Genomic DNA, 19,070 nt, shown 5'->3' on the forward strand with positions numbered 1-19,070 from the left:
TTTGTGCTTTCGTAAACAAGCCCGAAAGCAATGTTAGTGGATGGACTACATTGACCATGATGCCTCACGAATGGCAAGCACTTCCTGGTTACTCACTCGGCTTCGTTTTCGATTGTCAACTGTGTTATGTTTCAAATGCGGCGCTCAACTCTACAAGGTCTGTGGTTGTTTTAATTCAATTAGAATATATAGTGTCTGTACTTGTGGTCAACTTTTTAAAAAGTCGGACTCTTTTATTTTGGGAAAATTGGACAAAGTACGAACTCGTATCATAAACAGATGTTAGCCACATTGTTAGCGTCGTATGATAGTTAGCGAATGAATGCATTTTCTTTTTATCTGCTTGTTGACCACTATATAAGTTCTTTAGAATTTCTGTACAGTGGAAATGTATATAGTTTCATTGAATTATTATTTGTTTTCAACGTGTTTTTGTCGAGCTATCTATACAAGCGACTTATGGTGTCAGGCAGAACCGTTACATGATAACACAAGATAGATTGAACCCGCCTTTTCTCCTATGCACCACAAACTACTTTTAAGTTCAACTCAATGAGCCTAGATTTCACTCTAACATGCAACAGCAAATACCACAATTAAAAAAGTACTTAAGATGCTACGGTGATAAATTCTCTAACTGTAATGTTTTCCTTAGTTGTGGTGGCGATGAAGAAGTAAACGCTGTGCAAAAGAAAGGACGGCAGAATGGAGGATTTCAAGCAGACCTACTTAGGCCTGTGTAAGGAAAGAGGTGTTGAGCCACAAGAGAGTGTCATGGTCAAACTGCTGGAATGCAAGTCATCCCGTCTGGATGTGAGTGGGCTGAGTCTGTCGGGGGATACCTGTGCACTCCTTGGCCGTGCTTTTCAAAAGGATACTTTCTTTACAGAGGTGTCACTCAGTGACTGCATGGTTGGTGACGAAGGTGAGTATCCAGATGCTACCCTGAGGGTTCGTTTCATTTTTTGTGTTTCGAAGTCCTAACTTCAACGGTTAGTTATTTATCAGAACTTTATTTTGTACTCTTGAAGGCAGGAGAAATAAGGGTACAACTTTACCGAAGTATTTCATGTGATTATGTTTGTGTGTCGACTCTTAGGTGCCAAAGTTTTCCTCACTGGACTTTTTTACAATACAACCCTTAAAGTCTTAGATCTGAAGGTAACACTTGAAAAATGGACTATGTTGAATATATTTCATTGTATATATTTTTTCATGCAAAATCTGATTGGCAGGGAAATAACCTGAAATCATCAGCGGCAGAGGCTTTGGGGAAGCTGTTGGCACGTAACAATACTCTTACTCGGTAAGAACAACATAGTTATGATTATAACGACATCATAACTCGGACATTGACTCAACATTTTGTATGCAGGTTAGTTCTGGACTGGAATGCACTGGGAGTGTGGGAGGAAGCCTTTACTGCCTTTTGTGAGGGTTTGGGCTCCAACAATGTGCTGACACATCTTGACCTGCGCAACAATCAGATCAACCATCATGGAATGTTAGCACTTGCTCAGACACTTAAACGCAACAGCAGCCTGAAAGTACTTGGTGAATCACACACAAAATATTAATGATAATAATAATAACATAGCAATAGTGTTTATGGAAAAAACGTCTATAGTCACCCTTGGTTTTGTTGTGTTGTTAATTATTTTTTTCAATGATAGTAATTCTGATACAAAGGTGTACTGTCAATCAGTAAATGGTTGGTTTGATACCCTTAGCGGGGTTACGCAAAAAAAAAAAAAATACGGCTGTGTAACAAACGTATTTGTAACTAATCTGAACACAGATTTTACGCACTTCATTGATTTTTGTCTCTGGCTGTTGACAGACCTGAGGTGGAACAACATTGGCCTCCTGGGTGGCAGGTGTCTCCTGGAGGCTCTGCATAGCAACCACAGTGTTGCGCAATTGGAGCTGGCCGGAAACAACATACCCAGCGACACACTCAAGGCACTTGGTATTGAATCTACATCCTTTTCTTTTTTCTTAACCTTATGAGCAAACCACGTCATTCTAACTTTGAATCAATTTTATGCCCTTACTGTGTAACCGCTTCAGAGCACATTGTTGGACGCAACACAGATCGACAATCCACCCTGAGAGAAAGCCACAGCAGAAGCCAGGTGCTCACCAAGGAGATTCAGAATCTGAAGCAAGAGAAGGGACGTCAGGTAGCAGAAGCACTTATTTGCTATTTACTATTTTTTTAATTTAAATAAAAATAAAAAACATCGTGATATTGACCCTTCCTTCACTTTTCTAGTTCCAAAACTTGATGGTGACCATCGACAGGCAGAGAGAAGAGATGGGACAGTCAAACCTGTAAGAACATAAATTGTGTGAAATCACTTTGCAGACAAGAGAATGCATATACAGAATTTAAAAATACATGACATGTTATGTTTGTGATCTAATCAAGTTGTATGCTTTGTTTGACTCGTTAGGTCCAGTTCCATCCAAATCAGTCAACTCCAGGAAGCCTTAAATGAGAGGAAGTCAACTGTAAATTCTCTCACTGCAAAGTAAACATTTCGTATTACAGTACAATAAAATGCATCCGCCGCCACAAATTGTATAATGTCAAAATATTGTGTGCAGATTGCAGATGACTGAGGCTGCCTTTGCACTTTCTGAGCAGAAAAATCACAGCCTGGCTGAGCTGATAGCGAGATTGAAGGTTGAGAAGGAGCAAATCATGGAGGCGCAGGGCCGAGAGAAGAAAAAAGTACACGAGGTATAGTTTTTTTTTAAAAAAATCTTCATGAAACAACAGCAAACAAGTGAGACTGTGGGTATTACACTTTTTATTCTGTTTGAAGCTTGTGAAATGTTCTGCTCCTTCAGGACAGCGTTTCCAGGGAAGGAAAGCTTCTCCGAGAGATCCAAAACTTGACAGACACCAACGTCCAACTCAAAAACAAGGTACAACAATTGAGTCTTTGCATCCGTTTTTATGACTTCACGAAATTGCTCTGATGATTCTTGCCCGCTTCTGTTAGGTGGACGAGGTGGAGCGCAAGTGCAAGTCGCAGCAGCAGCAGCTTTTTGAGCTAAAGCAGGAACTCACCAACAGCACAGCTGAGCTGAAGCTCAAACTCGCACAGGCAGAAGGCAAAACAAAACAGTGAACCATTTAGATTGCATTTCCGTCACGGAATCTTGGAAATATGGATTCTATCTTGTCCTCTTAGACCGACTGGAAGTTGAGAAGCGAAGGTTCAAGCAAGGCCTGGAGGACATGGATCATCTACGACAAAGAGAGGTATTTCTCTCTCTGTGTCTCTCTCCATCCCGCTCTCTCTCACCTATCATTCTCTCTCTCTCTCTCTCTCCTCTCTTCCGCACTCTCCATACAAACTAACAAGTCTCTGTCCAGGTTGAACATGTTCATCGTCACCGAGAGGAAAGTGAGAAAACTCTACAGGAGCGCATCTTCAAACTGGAAGGACAACGAATTCAACTAGAAGAGGTTTGGTGAATTGTCATTGATATCATATCATTGTCATTTATAAATGAAGAGGTGTGGGACTGATGATCACGTACTAGTTATATGTAAGTGTCCTGCCTGTTTTTTAGGACTTGAGTAAGGCGAAAGCTGCATGTATGGCAGAGAGATCCCAGGCAGAGGAGGATCTGAGTAAAGCTCGTCTTCAAGTGAGACAAGAAGAGGTTGGTTTACAAATTTCTGATTTACCATTTTGCTCTTCTCCTTCGATTCAATTTTTTTTTTTTTTTGGAGCAGCAGGAACGTGTGTCATCATTGGAGGAGAAGCTTCGCTCCACGCGTTCCTCCTTGCAGGAGGTCCAGCTGCAAGTTTCCCAACAGAAACAGATCATCTCTGACCAACAGGCTAAGAACAGTCAACACAACATTGAGACAGATTGCCTGCGTCGCAGAATAGAAGAGCTCCAGCAGGTATGGGCGGCACTATTTGGGTTTGTAAATAAACATTTTTTTTTTTTTCCCAGACCCCCTGAGAGCTCGGTTAAGCACTGCTTGACTACCTGTCCTGTAAAATGTAACAAAAGAGGTGCTAAACCAATACGGCTTGAACGTGTTTACTTGCAGGAATTGTCTGGTAAGGACCAGGAAAAGGTGGCTGAGGTGAGTCGAGTGAGGTTGGAGCTACAGGAGCAGATCGGTCATTTGGAGGCCGAGAGAATTGCTCAGGGAGGACTGAGAGAGAAGATCGGTGCCCTTGAGAGAGAGCTTAAAGGTACCCCTCTTTAATATTATTAGAACATACGAAGAAGTTTATTGGCAAACCACACACTGATAGTATAAGGAAAAATAACTATATTCTAATGTTTTTCCTTTGTGGTTTACTGGTGTCGTCATTGCAGTACTAAATAGTAACCACCGAGAGGCGCTGCTTGACAAAGAAAGCGAAATGTCCTCTCTGCTGGAGAAGCTCCGTCTTAAAGAGGCAGAGATCAAGAGGATGAGGGACGATGAAGCCCAAAGAGCTACATATCTACAGAATGCCATCCTTACCTATGTGCAAGGCTCCCCTCTAGCACAGTACAGCAGCTCCAATAAATGACTCAATGACCTCCAACCTCAATTCTCAGCCTTTACTGACGAGTGCTAAATGTTCATATTTCATCTGCAAAAAACGCTTTAAACGCTGTATAATGGTGCTACTTGCAAACATGCAGCTGTCTCCATTCTGGGATGCATGAGGTCACTTATTTCGGCAATCAAAGATCTTTACTATCAAGATAGATCGCTACCAATGTTTCTATGTGTTGTAATTTGATGCTTTAGCGATGTCCGGATTTGCCTGTCAAAATGCCACTTCAAGAGCTTGTGAACCATTTTTAAAAATAGTGCAACGTTTTTTTTTCAGGCCAAAACTATGCTGCCTGTACAATACATAACCCTAAACACGTCTTTTGGTTGTTAGCTACCTGACATTACTGCGGTTGTGAGTATGCCTTCAATTGTGACAGAAAGGATTATTTCTTTATATTGACTCTTACGCGATAGTCTTAAAAATTATATATACACGTCTCAATGATATTACAGTGAATAGAGTTCATGAAGAAAGATATAAAAATGGGTTGCAATCCTCATGTTTGGTAAGCTAGGCAAAACCGGAAGTACACTGAAGAAAACATCTCACCTCGGCATTGCTAACGGCCCACTTTCTCCTTTGAGACAGCCGTTCGGTACTTTCCGGACTCGTTCGGCATAACTCGTCATCTCCTCTTTCACTGCAGCGCCTTCGCCGAGCGGACTGGCCCGCTGCCCTCATCCGAGTTCCGAGTGCACCCTGTCGGATCTATTAAACGACCACCGCCGGCTCCCCGGAAGCTCTCAGCTCGCGTACAAATGCAAGCTATCAAATGTGTGGTGGTCGGCGACGGGTAAGGGGAAGAAATTCTTGTCCATCTTCTCTCTCCCGTTATGTGTCCACAGAGCGATGGGAGGATGCTATGTAGAAAAAGGGGCTGGGGCTCGTTGATCTGTCGATCGCCCTATTTTCATGCACTCTGTCCCCGATGTTTGTTAGAATTGTGTCGATCCTCCTTGTGGTTCTATTTCGTCCTGTATCTTGAGGTTCTTAATCAGCCCAAATGCGTTGGGATGCGATGCGGACCACCCACACGCCTTGTAGGCCACTGGAGGCAGGGTGAAGTGCTGATGCACGCTTAGGAATGTGTTGTCGTCCTGTTAACAAGCAAGCAGGCAGGCCCCGCTGCCCCAATTCTTCCATTCATTTGTATTCATGCATCTTTGCCAAAGTAGTAGCAGCAGCAATAGAACACTTGTGGACAAGTGTCATTATTAAGCATGCAAAGGACAGATTGTGTGCAAAATAGCCATGGTTTGTGCAATTCTTGGAAAGAAATCCTAAATCGCATACTTGAACATGTATTGTTTGGACTTTTGCAGCCAGGGAGTGGCCTTGTGGGTCAGCCTTGCACGATCCCAAAAAGTTCAAATGGATAAATTCCGTTTTGAAGCGCCTTATGCATCATCAATTGTTGTGTGTGAGTAGGGTAGAGGTCACTTCTATGCATGTGGGTTGTGATGGAGTAAATTCAGGGGGGGGGGGGGGGGGGCAACTATGTCCCTCAGGCTGCATGAATGTAGGCCAGTGTCAGTATGGCATTCACTGAAAGCTGCCGCCCTTCACATACACACCCAGCGACGTACCTAGACGTCAGAGTGATCATTAACACGCTGTTGTCTTTCAGGGCTGTGGGTAAGACCTGTCTGCTGATTAGCTACACCACTAATGCATTCCCAGGAGAATACATCCCCACTGTGTGAGTTAAATGGAGCAGATAAACTGGGGGGGGTCGACAAAATCTGGTATCAAGAATTAACTTATCGTTCTTGCAGCTTTGACAACTACTCCGCCAATGTTATGGTGGATGGGAAACCAGTCAATCTGGGCCTTTGGGATACAGCTGGACAGGAGGACTACGACAGGCTCAGACCATTATCTTACCCGCAGACGGTAATCAAACATCTCGTACAGAAAACCTTCTGTTACTTAAGATCAGATCATATTTCTCTTCTAAACATTTAATACAGTCCTTGTTTAGCTCGGTATAATGTGAATAAGACAAAGGGTTATAAAAATAGCTTAGCTAAGCTAAGGAAGTGGAATAAAGAAAGTACATGTACACGTTGTTGTTGTTTTGAGTTTCAGCTTGTCCGGTCAGGAGGTCGTCATGGCGCATCTCTTAGATGAATTGATTGCGACAGTTTGCAGAATGCCCAGCTGACACAATCCATCTATTTGTCTAAAATCTGGGTTTGGCACCTAGCAGCATCATGTAACACTGCACGCACATACCTTATCAACCACTGACGGGGTTCAATAATTTAGATTTTTTTTTTCTGTGTTAAAATCTCAATTTGCACCTTAGATCAGTTACTGAACCTCAAGGTGTAAATTTCCCCTGAAGAGCTGGCTAAGAAAATCATATACAAATTAGTCTAACCTTTAAAAATTCGGCAAAATTGTAGAAATTGTCCCTTTGATTTTCTTTTTTTTTTTTTTTTGCAAGTCAAGTTTATTTATATATTTATTTATTAATCACAGAATCATCTTAAAAGAGTTTCACGCTTACCATTACATTTACTTTGTCCGTAATTTAGTGATCCGATTCAAATTGTAGCCATCACAGTGTGTCTGTGGCGACACACTCACAGTCTCACAGATCTTGCTCTCAACGAGTCATGTCTTTGGTTCTCTCCCAGGATGTGTTCTTGATATGCTTCTCCCTGGTCAGTCCGGCTTCTTTTGAGAACGTCCGAGCTAAGGTCAGTACGCTGACTGATCGCCCTTCCCCGCCGAGTCTGACCACAACGAGGCACATCTTTGGCTCCACCTGGCTTATTTCTCTTTCCACCATCCATCCAGACCTTGTCTTACATTCTACTGGATTTGTACCCTCTGGGCCAGAAAAAAGGCTGCAAGACGAGGTCTGAATGAGTTGAAACACTGCGGAGTGTCGTCCCTCTGTGGTTTTGTCTGCTGAGCGTCATGAGACGCTTTCGTACGAAATCACATTTTTACGAGGGTCGACTCTCACGGTGTCGTGTTGCCTGAGGAACTTCTGTCCTCCTAAACGCTTCCACCAAGCTCCGTAACCAATTTTGTCATAATCACGGAAAGGCGCGCAATACTCTGCCTCTGTATCAAACTAACTTCTCCCTTTCTCTCCTGTCACCAACTTGGACCTGCATTGGTGCGAATGTGTGCATGTACCTGTGTATTTGTACGTATGTGTGGCGCCTCAGTGGTACCCTGAAGTGAGACACCATTGCCCTAACACCCCCATCATCCTGGTGGGCACCAAACTGGACCTGCGAGATGATAAGGACACCATTGAGAGGCTGCGGGACAAGAAGCTCTCCCCCATCACCTACCCTCAGGGTCTGGCCATGGCAAGAGAGATTGGTGAGATGATGGATTCCAAACAATTTGATGTATTTCTATTAAACATCATGGCCTTTTTTGGTCACCCAGGGGCCGTGAAGTACCTGGAGTGCTCCGCGCTGACCCAGCGAGGCCTGAAGACGGTGTTCGACGAGGCCATCCGAGCCGTGCTCTGCCCTCCGCCTGTGAAGAAAAGGGGGAAGAGGTGCACCGTGTTCTGAGCAGCAGAAAAATCCCCAAACTAGAAGCACCACTAGGATGATGAGGCGAGTAAACTAGCTTGAGTGGATGTTCACTGCTAAGATTGCTTTCTTTATATTGATGTTTTTTCAACGCGATATTGGTAACAGGACCAATATTTCTCTGATTGTGTTCTCATTACTAAATAAGGTCAAATACGTACATTGAGTGTTTTGTACTCATAGAACCACACTGAGTTCCCATGAGGGCTAACAACGGTTTCTATTGTCTTACCTGTCCTTCTGTCCTTGCTTGCGTGAATGAATGCCGCCTTGACTGATAGAACGTGAACTGTGAACATGTCTTAAGGGTACGCCGTGAGTTTTTACATTAGAACATTCATATGAGGAACTAAAAACGCGTCCTGAAATTACAATTCAAGCATGATGACGTCAAGAAACGGTTATTGAGCACTTGTGTAAAATTAGCTGTGGATTTTAAAGCGTTCATAGAAATTGACTCATAGGGAAATATTTATAAACACTTAATTTAATAACATTTAATAACAGGACATATCTATCAAATCCCAGAATTTGCATTGGTGACAAGAAATCTTTAACTTGGGGACAATGTTGGAAATTTTATGGAGTCTGTAAAATTTGTCCTGCAAGTATAAATGAATGAAAAATGTTTCTTGGGTGTATTAACTAACATGAAACACCTAGAAAAAAAAAGAAAATTGAGACTCCTGGAGTCATAATGAAATGAATAAATCCTGGACCATGTGTCAGAAAATGCGTGGGTCATCAGATGATGGTGACATTTTATTCTTCCTGATAATTACATTGTGTAAAAACTATAAAAACCTGCTTAAAAGGAATTGTCACAATCGGGAATTAGGAATAAAGGCATTGTATTTAACTGATTTAGGTGGAAAGTGGTTTGAAAACTTAATGGGGCCAATAACCAGCTGGTCAGCCTTGTTAGTAGATTTTTTTTCTCTGTCTCATTTCAATTTAATGCAAGCTTAAAAAAAAAAAGTAAGGATTTGCCAGAAGACAATGCCTGCTCTCAGCCCACCTTGAGTTGTGTAACAATTTGGCAAATGTGTTGTTGCTGAGATAAGAATTGAACACCCTCCTCCTTTTCTGACATTTTTCACAATTCAAGCACAATGAAGAAATATTACAAATACTAAAATTGTGCTGTATTCCATTTGGACTCCTAAAAATTAGTTTAATCTTCAGAATAAATATGACCACTTTGATCTAAACTATGGAATTTATTTATCGTGATGCATTTCAAATGTTAGTTACAAAAAAATAAAAAACCCTCATGTAACGCAAAATGAAATCCTCAACGTTGGATTTGATGGACTTTTTGTTGTTTGTGGTCGAAAATCATCTGACGTTACTGTTTGAGTAACTTCTTCCTAACTGTGAACACGTGACGGACAAACATTGAAAACCTTGCTGCCTCTGAGGGTGGAGGAGTTTGCATGGGTCTTAAAATATTCTGCCATTGTTTTGATGTTGTTTGTACGTGCGCATGTGTGCGATTGCGTGTGTGGGCGTGTGCGAGAACATTAATAAGTTTGGAGGAGGTGCATGAAAGACAGTATTGTTTTTGCCAAGTTTTTAGTGTCAGGTTTTTGGTACTATTTCATATTGTACTGCAGTGAGAGAAAAAAACAACAAAAAAAAACCACGACTGTCAAAACAAAATAACATGTACGGAATAATTCTTAGAAAATGAATGCTTTATGAAGCCCATTCAACTTTTAGAAGTCGAAAATGAAACCAAGCGATTCATGTCGAAGTTAGAAGTGTTGCCAACGTTGTAGAATAAAAAGTCAACTATCAGTGACAAGAAAGATTCACTTTTTATGAAATATACTCAAAGTATTTCTCCAGGGTTGTGGGGACACTCGCACCTATTTGTCATGATTGTTTTCTTGACTGGCATAGCTAATTTTGTGGTTGAGTAATGTGTTGTCCTGCCTAGATAAGGTGTCGAAGTAAAGCTGACAAATGCAGCACCAATTCCTAATCTACTACTGCATGGAAGTTCTATGGTTATTTGACACGCTGTAATTCTTAGGAGAGGTTGAAACGCATCGGCCATGTACGTATGTAATGTAAGATGAATTGTGTCAACGGTGTCTCATTTCTTTTTATTCATTTGATGACTTCACGTCTGTGTGGTTAAATATTTCAATTTTTTGGAATACTAAATACAAATGTATATGTACGTCTGGCTTTTTGTCCTGATTTATTCGACACACGAGACATTACATGTAAAATCATCAAAGAAAGTGGAATAAAAAGTATCTGGATATGGACAATATAGTAGCGTGTTAAGTTATTTGACAGCAGGGAAGATTGAATGTTTTTATTTTATAGTTCTATATGGCTCAAATCGGATTTTATTTATATTAGATTATGTGTCGCCATAAAGGCAGTAAGGAGATGCTTTTATTTTGATGTCATTTCCTGTCATAAAGGCAGTATGTACATGCTTTTATTTTGATATCATTTCCTGTAACTTACCAACCGCTTCCTGCTTTGTAGTCAATGACGTCCTAGCTGTTTTCGATCCGTTCAAAAAGAGTTTCAACTCATTTCCGACGGTGAGGGATGCTAGAAGCAAAGTCGTGAGTAAAGTTTATTCTTAAATTGAATAATTGTTAGATCAAGTTAGGTTTAATGTTGGAAGAATCGTTTAAAAATACCGTTTTTATTTACACGTATTTGCAATACTGTGTAGCAATTGAAGCTATCCAACAAGTTAAAGATATCTAATGTCATCATTTGATCAAATTAAATGCACAACCCTTTTCTTCAAAACGCTTTTATTTTGAAAAGCACGCACAGTAAATGTGAAATGGTGCAGGATGTGCTTGTTTAACAGGCGAGGAAGCCTCCATCCACTGGTAGGGACACTCCATTTGTCATTGTGCTCTTATCACTCAGCAGGAATAGAATACTGTTGACCACTTCATCCACCTCTGGACACAAACACAATATATATATATACATCTAATGGTCAAGTCAAGTGCGCTGGTTCCAACCTGCAAAGCGACCCAGCGGGATACGGGATGTCATGGTCTTGGCTTTGTCAGGATCGCTCCAACCTACACGGCCCATTTCAGTCATCACCACAGTGGGGTTCACGCTGTTCACACGAATCTAACCACAAATGCAATACAGAAATTCCGCTCAGAGTTCATACCAACATCTATATTGAGAAGCTCGTATACCTGATGGGGTCCCAGCTCGAGAGCCATGACTTTGGTTAACATGTCAAGTGCTCCTTTGGTGGCACCTAGCACAAGATGACTCAATAGAGTGACGTTGTGCTCTTTTTAAACAATAACAAAAAGGAAGACACAAAGATGGAGCTTCAGTTTACTTACAGTAGACAGCATGGTTTTTCAGGGCACATTGCGACGCCTGGCTCGACACATTGACGATGGAGCCTCCTGATCTTCTGGCGATCATGTCACGAGCCACAACCTGCCACACAAATGCAGGAAGTGAAGAGCTTGGTGTCAAAAAAACAGGACGTCCTTTATCTTTACCTGGGACACATGCAGCACCGCTTTCACATTGACAGTGAAAGACCTAGAAATAAATAAAAGACACTTTATTTACTGGGCCACACTTTTTCATGAACGAAAATAACCTTGCTCAACAATGTCTTACTGGTCAAACTGGTCAGGTGTGACCTCGAGAAAGGCCTGGAGTTTGGCACATGCAGCATTATTGACAAGAAGATCAATGGGACCGACGTTTTTGAGGGCAGCATCTGTGGCCCCCCAGTCTGCCAAGTCAACACACACAGGTATGATGGATGGACACTATAGGAACACAGCACAAAACAGGCAGCATGACACCTCTGGAATGCTGAGATTGACGATTTGTCATGTACCTCATGCAGCAGATGGTCCAGGTCAGACTGTGTGCGTGTGACTGCTGTGACTTTTGCTCCATAACGTGCCAGAGCCAGAGCTGTGGCCTTGCCAATCCCTGAAATGGAGAAGTTTTTATTTATTTATACATATATAGAGATATTTAGAGAGGCAATATGGAACTGCTAATTTTTCAATTCAGTTTTAAATAATATTAAAAAAGTGTACAAATATTTCAAATACACTTGTGTACGGTAGCATGGAATACATTTAATATATTTTTATTTATTCAGTAGAGAACATTGAACTATTTCATTACAGCTGATGGGGTTACTTTGACTGTGATGTTAACATCCATCTATCCACACGGGGGCGCTGTGCACCGTATTACTCGTTGGATCAGTGTACAGACGCAAGAAGCAGTCTTTTTGTTTTGCTGTTGTGTTTACCTTTTCCTGCCCCGGTGACCAGAGCGCGTTTGCCTTCAAATGAAATCTCCATGACAAAACTGCTCCGAATCAACTGCAAACGAAAACACATTTCACTCGTTAGACCTAGCAGTATCCACGTGAGGGACTCGTTAACTTGTCACGATCGCATGACACCCAGCCATAATTCATCATTTAAACAGAGAATGTGTGTTTCTGCAAAAATGAAAGTTGAAGTTATTGTGCTTACCAGGGTAGTGCAAGCACGGAAGGGGCAGTCCTGCACCGTAGTAGTCAGGAAGGGGCGTCCCTCGGTTCCGTTTGGCTACCAAGTTAATGGTCAAAGTGGGCTTTGCTACCGGCCCCATATAAATTATTTTCAATAATTTACGATCACTGTCAAACTTGATCAAAGATACAACACACATTTGTATGAAAGTCAAACAATATGACAGAATATTATATTTTGACAAGGCCGGTCTTTTTAACTAGTTTTTGAGCGTCTTTTATGCGTGTTTACTTAATTATCCGAACTAGTGTTTTATGCATGATGTGGGAGTGTCCTTTCTGTAAGTTGCCAAAGACGCGCTTTTTGCTAATTTGAATTGACCTTTCTCGGCTACCGTACACTTCCGCTTCAGTGGGCAGCTAGCTCTTCAGGTTGATACCTTTTGTGCTTTCGAATGAGTCATGTCAACTTTTTCCAACCTCTCAATTTGCTGTATGTATGTAAATGCATACATGTAAACAAAGACATGAAAGGAGAATCATTGTTAGTCGTTAGGTCAGTGGAAACTCGCTAGCTCTCGTGAAACAAGAGGTGGAGCGTTAGCTAGCACGCCCACAAGCAGCACTCACTCGGCTGTCAATCAATGGATTATCAAGGAAAGCGTTCGACTTCAATGTTGTTTTTCTCTGTTTTGCCACGTCAAAACTTGAAGACTGGAGGCTCCACGTCGGTTGCTGGTCGTCCATCTATCTGCATATCTCCAAAGGTACCTCCCTATTTTCCATGTAGCATTATGCCTCTGGTGACTAGCAAGGTGGACCTTGTCCCGTTGATTATTTGGGCCACAGTAAAAAGAAACAAAATAATTGCTCTACAGTCGTTAAGGTTACATGTCAATGTAAGAAGTATAGTTTAGAAAAATGTACTTGCATGTTAACTTAAAAAGTATATTTTTGATCATAGTTGGCACTCATGAAAAGTGAAAGTGTACCACTTTGTTCAAATAATATGACTTGAAATAAAAAAAATATATGAATCTAATAAAAAATGTGTGTAAGTTATGTTAGTTGGTAGTGTTATGTGCTTGAGGAGCTGATGTGTGATGTCCTATTGTCATGGCACACCAGGGAGAAGGTGAGCACATGCAAGCAGCTGCCATCTCTCACAAAACCAAAGTGCCAGGTACTCCTCAATATCATCATCACACTCGTCTGGATGTGTTTTTTGATGACATTGATGCAAACCAAGTTAGTCAGAAAGATATATTTAACTGACTTGGTTTGCGTCAGTGTCATGGAAAAACCTCTCCAAAAGTGAGTGGTGGTGGTGGTGGTGGTGGTACTGTGGAGTACCTGGCACTTCGGTTTTGTCCCAGTGAGAGATGTTTGCACTGTTTGCGTGTGCTCACCTACCCCCTAGTGCCTGCCACGAGAAGTGACATCATCATCAACCACTAAATTTGTTTCCATGCAGGCAGGGCCTTTTCCAACTGCTTTTCTATTCAATAAATTGGTCAAGTGGAATGTCTGTGATTTCTGAGCAAATTTGCTTATTTGAAGTCTTTCGTGCTTGGTGGTCACTGCATTGGCAAAGTACTGTTTGAAAAGCTAAGTGTCCACACAGGTTTTCAGCTTTGAGGTGAGTGTCACTGCAACAGAGCCAAGTCTTTGCTGCTTCTCTCTGTCTCCACATGAGTCAAAGTGATGCAATTGTACAGTTGCAGTCACTTTGAGTCATGTGAAGACCGAGAGAAGCAGCAAACACTTGGCTCTGTTCAGTGGCTGAAGGCAAACACTCAACTCCAAGCTGAAAAGAGCCTTCCAAAACCTAAGTGCCACTTTGCCCGCCTCCTGACCCTGCCCAAATTCAGCCTGGCCAATCACAGCTCGGCTCTAAATTTGCATAGCCACGCCCACTTTCTGGCAGCCAATCAGAATTCAGCATTTGCACATCTGTGCACATCTGACCAATCAAATTGCTTCATTTTGGGGAAACCACGCCCACCCTTAATCCAACCAATCGCTGAGCACCTCATTTGCATATCCACGCCCACCTTTCAACCAATCACAGCTTTTTATTCTCCTAGCTCCACCCAGTTTTGGCGCTTTCAGCCAATCATGAAGCAGTATTCCAGTCGTGGTCCCGCCCCATTTAATAAAATTTCACCTGAAAAAAAAATCCTTAAAAAAAACCCCAGGAATTTTTTAGGCGGGGAAAAAAAATTAAAAATTCTTTTATTGGAAAGAATTATTTTCAGCTCTGTTTTAAAGTTTAGGTTGTGATGTTTGAAAATGAAGAGTTGAAAGTTTGCATTATTTGTAATAAAGCTTTATTTCTTTTGCAGAGTCAACAAAGTAACAAGTTGAGTGGTCGGCCGGTGGGACGAGTGGTCGGCCGGTGGGACGAGTGGTCGGCCGGTGGGACGAGTGGTCGGCCGGTGGGACGAGTGGTCGGCCGGTGGGACGAGTGGTCGGCCGGTGGGACGAGTGGTCGGCCGGTGGGACGAGTGGTCGGCCGGTGGGACGAGTGGTCGGCCGGTGGGACGAGTGGTCGGCCGGTGGGACGAGTGGTCGGCCGGTGGGACGAGTGGTACTCCATGCTTGGACCTAAGACAAAACAGATTGGTAAGTAAAAAGTTAAGTCAATGGTTTGTGCAGAAATTGTTCTGGGATGAAACATACCAGTGCGCAAATAGAGTTTTTCATGGCATCAAGTATGGCAAGTTTCATGGAAGCTGATTTTGTTCCTTGCTTCCTGTCAGAAAATAGGAGAAAAAAAATTATTGGAATAAAGATAAGTGTGCAATGAGGAGGATTTAAAGTGCCTTACGTCTCAGGTTGTTGAGGCAGTAACAAGGTAATATAAGTGCTGCTGGTCTGTAGCTTTGTTTTGGTCCTCAGCTTCCGCTGTGAGCAGGTAGCTGATGGTGCTCCACACTGGACACATAAACATATTCAAATTTTGAAACATGTTGGCTAAAATGGTATTTACTTTCCTTACCAGCAGCTGGCTCTTCAGGCAGCATGGAATCAGGTAAACGAGCTCAGAGTAGTTGTGGCTGAAGACAAACTGTGGCAGGCTTTGCACTTTGTGGACCAGGATTTGTCACCTCTGCCTGGAAAGAAAAAGGAACAATGACACACCTATTCCATTTAAGTTTCTGGTTTTATTTTATAACTGCAGACTGGAAGCAGAGTTATAAAATGTTCACACTCTCCAGGGTGGACACCTGCACACAAGACAAACAAGGGACCCAGTAAGCTGCCATTTTGTGTGTCAACTCTGAAAATGGAGGCATTTTTGAGGAACCTGTGCATGGTTTTGAGGGCTTTTACCTTTGGCCAGCAGGTGGCAGATTTTCCAACTGCATCCTTACTGGAAAGTGCTCTGCAGGAAGAGGGAGGGATAAAACGAAACAGGTAAGTGCTTTTAAACAATGCCAAGTTTGTAATAAGTGGTCACCTGTCAGCACGTTGATGATTCCACAGGTTCAAAACCTTGTAGATCCACACCAGCAGATCCATGCTGCAGAAACTAGGTCCTTTGGCCCCACCTGGTGGACAAAATGAGGAAGAACATGGTGAAATGTTTGACATGTCAAAACGTTATGACGCGTGCGTGTTTCACCAGTGACGAATGGAGGGCAGGGCTGGACGTCTCTCCAACCACAGCTCGCTGGTCTTAAAGTCACGGTAACGTTACTACCATTCTGTTTTCACATTTTCAGCCTAAGAAAATTGAGCAAGAGTAAACCTGCAAGTGTCATGAAGCCATGCGGGAACTGCAACGCGGCCATTTTGGACCCTGCAGACAAAAGAAAAAGAACAAATGTTTGCTTTCATCAATTTGACAAGATGCCTTGCTAATAAAAATATTTTTGCCATTTTGCAGTCAAGCTGCTTCCTCTGCTACAGATGCAGGCCTGTGGACAGAAATGAGAAGACCATTAAAAGCATTCGATTGAATGAGTCTACTTTAAAACTCACAGAAAGTCAGTCGGCCATGACGGGATCGTTTTAAGGGTTTGCACCTGCAGACAGAAAGTAGAAAATTAACACGAATGCATCGAAATACTTGTTTCAGTAATTCTCGGGTGGATTCATGCAAACGCTGCTATGTCTACTTACCTTCGGCCAAACGGCGCTGTCGTCCAGACGTTGCTAAATGTTTGTGCAAAAATTGTGTTAGTCATCTTGCGTGCCTCAGTTTTCAAAATGTGCATGTACTTACCCACCGTTAACTGCTTCAATTGTTTGGTTGCACGCCAGACAAATGCGTTTTGGTGGTCGTTGAAGATGTTAACTGCTAACGCTAGCGTCTGCAAACTTTTGCAAGATGGGAACACTCCCAAAGTGCAACTAGACGCTGAAAGAGAGCAAAAGCAGTTAGTTTCGAAAGGTTTAACAAAAGTTGAACACCCACCCACCTTGTCACTTTCAAACGCTGTTGTACGGCCGGCGCAGCAGGTGGACCGGAGCGACGTGGCTCTCGCTGTCAGTGGTGAGTGCAAGAATGAGCGTCGCGTTCTTGACGCCTTTTATACTCTTTTTGTGATGACGTCATTAGAAGAAGAAAAAAAGAAAAAAAAACCCTTTCAAACAAGTGCTAATGCGAGAGAAAAACTGCAAAGACAAATCTTCGGAGGCTTCGGGTCTCGAACCAACAATGCATATTTCGGAGTCAATGGTGTAATCCCCTCGACCATTGTCCATTGAACCACCACGAAAGAATTCTTTCTATTATCCTATACTATGAAGCTATCTTCAGGAAAGTTTAAGAGTAACCTTCAACTACAAACATTTGACCATCGTATTTAAGATCTCGAGTGGCCGAGTGGTTACAGCGTTCCGCTTTAGTTTGGGAGTGGTGGGTTCGAATCTTATGTTTCGCTCTATTTAATTTGCAAAAGCTGCATAGAGCAAGCCTCGAACCCGAGGCCGCTGGACACCAACCCAAGTTATAAACCGTTCAGCCATTTTGATGTTGAGATGTTCAAAGTTTTTTTTTTGTAGCCATAGGAATCGTCTCACGAAATGGATAAAATTACCAAATCGTCAAATTACTGCAGAACATCAATTGGTGTTATGGTTAACACTTTTGCCTTGTGTTTCGGAGAACCGAGTTCGAGTCTCACACTATGCAAACTTTAGCTCAAAGTCCGCTTCGTGTGGGGCTCGAACCATAGTCTCCCGAACACCGGGTAAAGTTATAAACCATTCTGCCATTTTGGCGTGGAAATCCGGCCGTTTTTTTTGGTAGTGTATTGTACATTGGGGTCGTCTGGTCAAGGATGAAAAAGAAAAATTGACATGTTCATTTTACGCTGGGTTACATACAAGTGAATGGGGGCACTGCCATCTTGCGGTAGCTTGGCATCATTACATGACCCGCTTCATAAACTATCGAGTCAAAAGCCTGTATTTTTAATATCTTACGACGTACGTATTTATTTAATTCTGCTTATGTGATGATATTTTAAATGTACAATTAAATACTCATATGTTTAAGTTCTAATAACCATATTGTAACGAATGAAATGACGTTTACATTAAAGAAAGAGCACGATGAAAAAAGGAAATGGACATGGTCATTTTACGCTGGGTTACATACAAGTGAATGGGGGCACTGCCATCTTGTGGTAGAGTAGCGTCATTACATGGACCGCTTTATTGACGTTAGTCAAAAGCCCATTTATATTAATTTATACAATATATTAATTACATTAATATATTATATTAATTACATTATATGAATAATTGCAATATGGTAATATTTAATGAAAATAATAAAAATCTATTATATCTCTTATGTATATAAGAGATATAATAGATTATATCTATTATATGTATTATATACATAATATATATAATTATTATTATTATATATTTGTATTATTTTTTATTATTATTATATATTGCATTATAATTATTATATATATATCTATTATATCTATTGCATATATTATATATAATAATTATTATATATTTGTATTATTTTCATTAAATATTACCATATTGCAATTATTCATATAATTTAATTAATATAATATATTAATTTAATTAATATATTGTATAAATTAATATAATATATTAATTTAATTAATATATTAAATGGGCTTTTGACGACCGTCAATAAAGCGGTTCATGTAATGACGCTACTCTACCACAAGATGGCAGTGCCCCCATTCACTTGTATGTAACCCAGCGTAAAATGACCATGTCCATTTCCTCTTTTCATCGTGCTCTTTCTTTAATGTAAACGTCATTTCAATTCAGTTACAATATGGTTATTAGAACTTAAACATATGAGTAGTTTACTGTACATTTTAGTTTAAAATACCATCACATAAGCAGAATTAAATAAATACGTACGTCGTACGATATTAAACATACAGGCTTTTGACTCTAGTT

At 41.3% G+C, this 19,070-nt stretch overlaps 4 protein-coding genes and 1 long non-coding RNA gene across 20 annotated transcripts; 3 read left to right on the top strand and 2 right to left on the bottom strand.

Moving 5' to 3' along the window:
• The first annotated feature begins 57 nt into the window (after positions 1–57).
• On the top strand, positions 58–4,571 carry lrrc45 (leucine rich repeat containing 45). Of its 2 annotated transcripts, none has more exons than XM_061264266.1 (18): positions 58–157; positions 656–925; positions 1,100–1,161; positions 1,236–1,306; positions 1,376–1,554; positions 1,841–1,969; positions 2,071–2,183; positions 2,276–2,334; positions 2,457–2,534; positions 2,611–2,746; positions 2,857–2,934; positions 3,012–3,123; positions 3,204–3,274; positions 3,389–3,481; positions 3,589–3,681; positions 3,755–3,928; positions 4,082–4,229; positions 4,357–4,571. In XM_061264266.1, the coding sequence occupies exons 2-18, from the start codon at positions 706–708 to the stop codon at positions 4,554–4,556; spliced, it is 2,016 nt and encodes a 671-aa protein (XP_061120250.1). In that variant the 5' UTR covers positions 58–157; positions 656–705; the 3' UTR covers positions 4,557–4,571. The 2 variants fall into 2 exon arrangements, with proteins under 2 accessions (XP_061120250.1, XP_061120251.1); XM_061264267.1 differs by lacking the exon at positions 58–157 and having other exon boundaries at positions 672–813; positions 890–925.
• A 138-nt stretch (positions 4,572–4,709) lies between these two features.
• rac3b (Rac family small GTPase 3b) lies at positions 4,710–10,437 on the top strand. Of its 2 annotated transcripts, none has more exons than XM_061264269.1 (6): positions 4,710–5,382; positions 6,217–6,288; positions 6,365–6,482; positions 7,232–7,294; positions 7,775–7,937; positions 8,003–10,437. In XM_061264269.1, the coding sequence occupies exons 1-6, from the start codon at positions 5,348–5,350 to the stop codon at positions 8,173–8,175; spliced, it is 624 nt and encodes a 207-aa protein (XP_061120253.1). In that variant the 5' UTR covers positions 4,710–5,347; the 3' UTR covers positions 8,176–10,437. The 2 variants fall into 2 exon arrangements, with proteins under 2 accessions (XP_061120253.1, XP_061120252.1); XM_061264268.1 differs by having other exon boundaries at positions 7,775–7,934; positions 8,004–10,437.
• A 100-nt stretch (positions 10,438–10,537) lies between these two features.
• Positions 10,538–16,625, top strand: LOC133142947 (uncharacterized). Of its 13 annotated transcripts, XR_009710319.1 has the most exons (8): positions 10,546–10,746; positions 13,373–13,426; positions 15,005–15,284; positions 15,664–15,693; positions 15,844–15,916; positions 16,006–16,079; positions 16,149–16,240; positions 16,388–16,543. XR_009710319.1 is itself a non-coding variant. In XM_061264610.1 (7 exons), the coding sequence occupies exons 1-6, from the start codon at positions 10,576–10,578 to the stop codon at positions 16,067–16,069; spliced, it is 669 nt and encodes a 222-aa protein (XP_061120594.1). In that variant the 5' UTR covers positions 10,538–10,575; the 3' UTR covers positions 16,070–16,079; positions 16,388–16,543. The 13 variants fall into 13 exon arrangements, 10 of the variants coding, with proteins under 10 accessions (XP_061120594.1, XP_061120591.1, XP_061120598.1 ...); XM_061264610.1 differs by lacking the exon at positions 16,149–16,240 and having other exon boundaries at positions 10,538–10,746; positions 16,009–16,079; XM_061264607.1 differs by lacking the exon at positions 16,149–16,240 and having other exon boundaries at positions 10,539–10,746.
• On the bottom strand, positions 10,928–12,763 carry dcxr (dicarbonyl/L-xylulose reductase). The gene is made up of 9 exons (XM_061264604.1): positions 12,682–12,763; positions 12,453–12,525; positions 12,024–12,121; positions 11,798–11,952; positions 11,674–11,716; positions 11,509–11,608; positions 11,353–11,417; positions 11,164–11,281; positions 10,928–11,100 (listed from the first exon to the last, which is right to left on the bottom strand). Exons 2-9 carry the CDS (start codon positions 12,502–12,504, stop codon positions 10,997–10,999), a joined length of 735 nt encoding a protein of 244 aa, XP_061120588.1. The 5' UTR covers positions 12,505–12,525; positions 12,682–12,763; the 3' UTR covers positions 10,928–10,996.
• Positions 16,538–17,221, bottom strand: LOC133142948 (uncharacterized). 2 transcript variants are annotated; one of them, XR_009710323.1, is made up of 5 exons: positions 17,087–17,221; positions 16,891–17,025; positions 16,788–16,820; positions 16,647–16,690; positions 16,538–16,582 (listed from the first exon to the last, which is right to left on the bottom strand). It is a non-coding gene; the product is annotated as an uncharacterized LOC133142948 (long non-coding RNA). The 2 variants fall into 2 exon arrangements; XR_009710322.1 differs by lacking the exon at positions 16,538–16,582 and having other exon boundaries at positions 16,584–16,690.
• Between the last annotated feature and the right edge of the window lie 1,849 nt (positions 17,222–19,070).

This window comes from Syngnathus typhle, linkage group LG18 (genome assembly GCF_033458585.1).
Source record: "Syngnathus typhle isolate RoL2023-S1 ecotype Sweden linkage group LG18, RoL_Styp_1.0, whole genome shotgun sequence".
NCBI classification, from domain to species: domain Eukaryota; kingdom Metazoa; phylum Chordata; class Actinopteri; order Syngnathiformes; family Syngnathidae; genus Syngnathus; species Syngnathus typhle.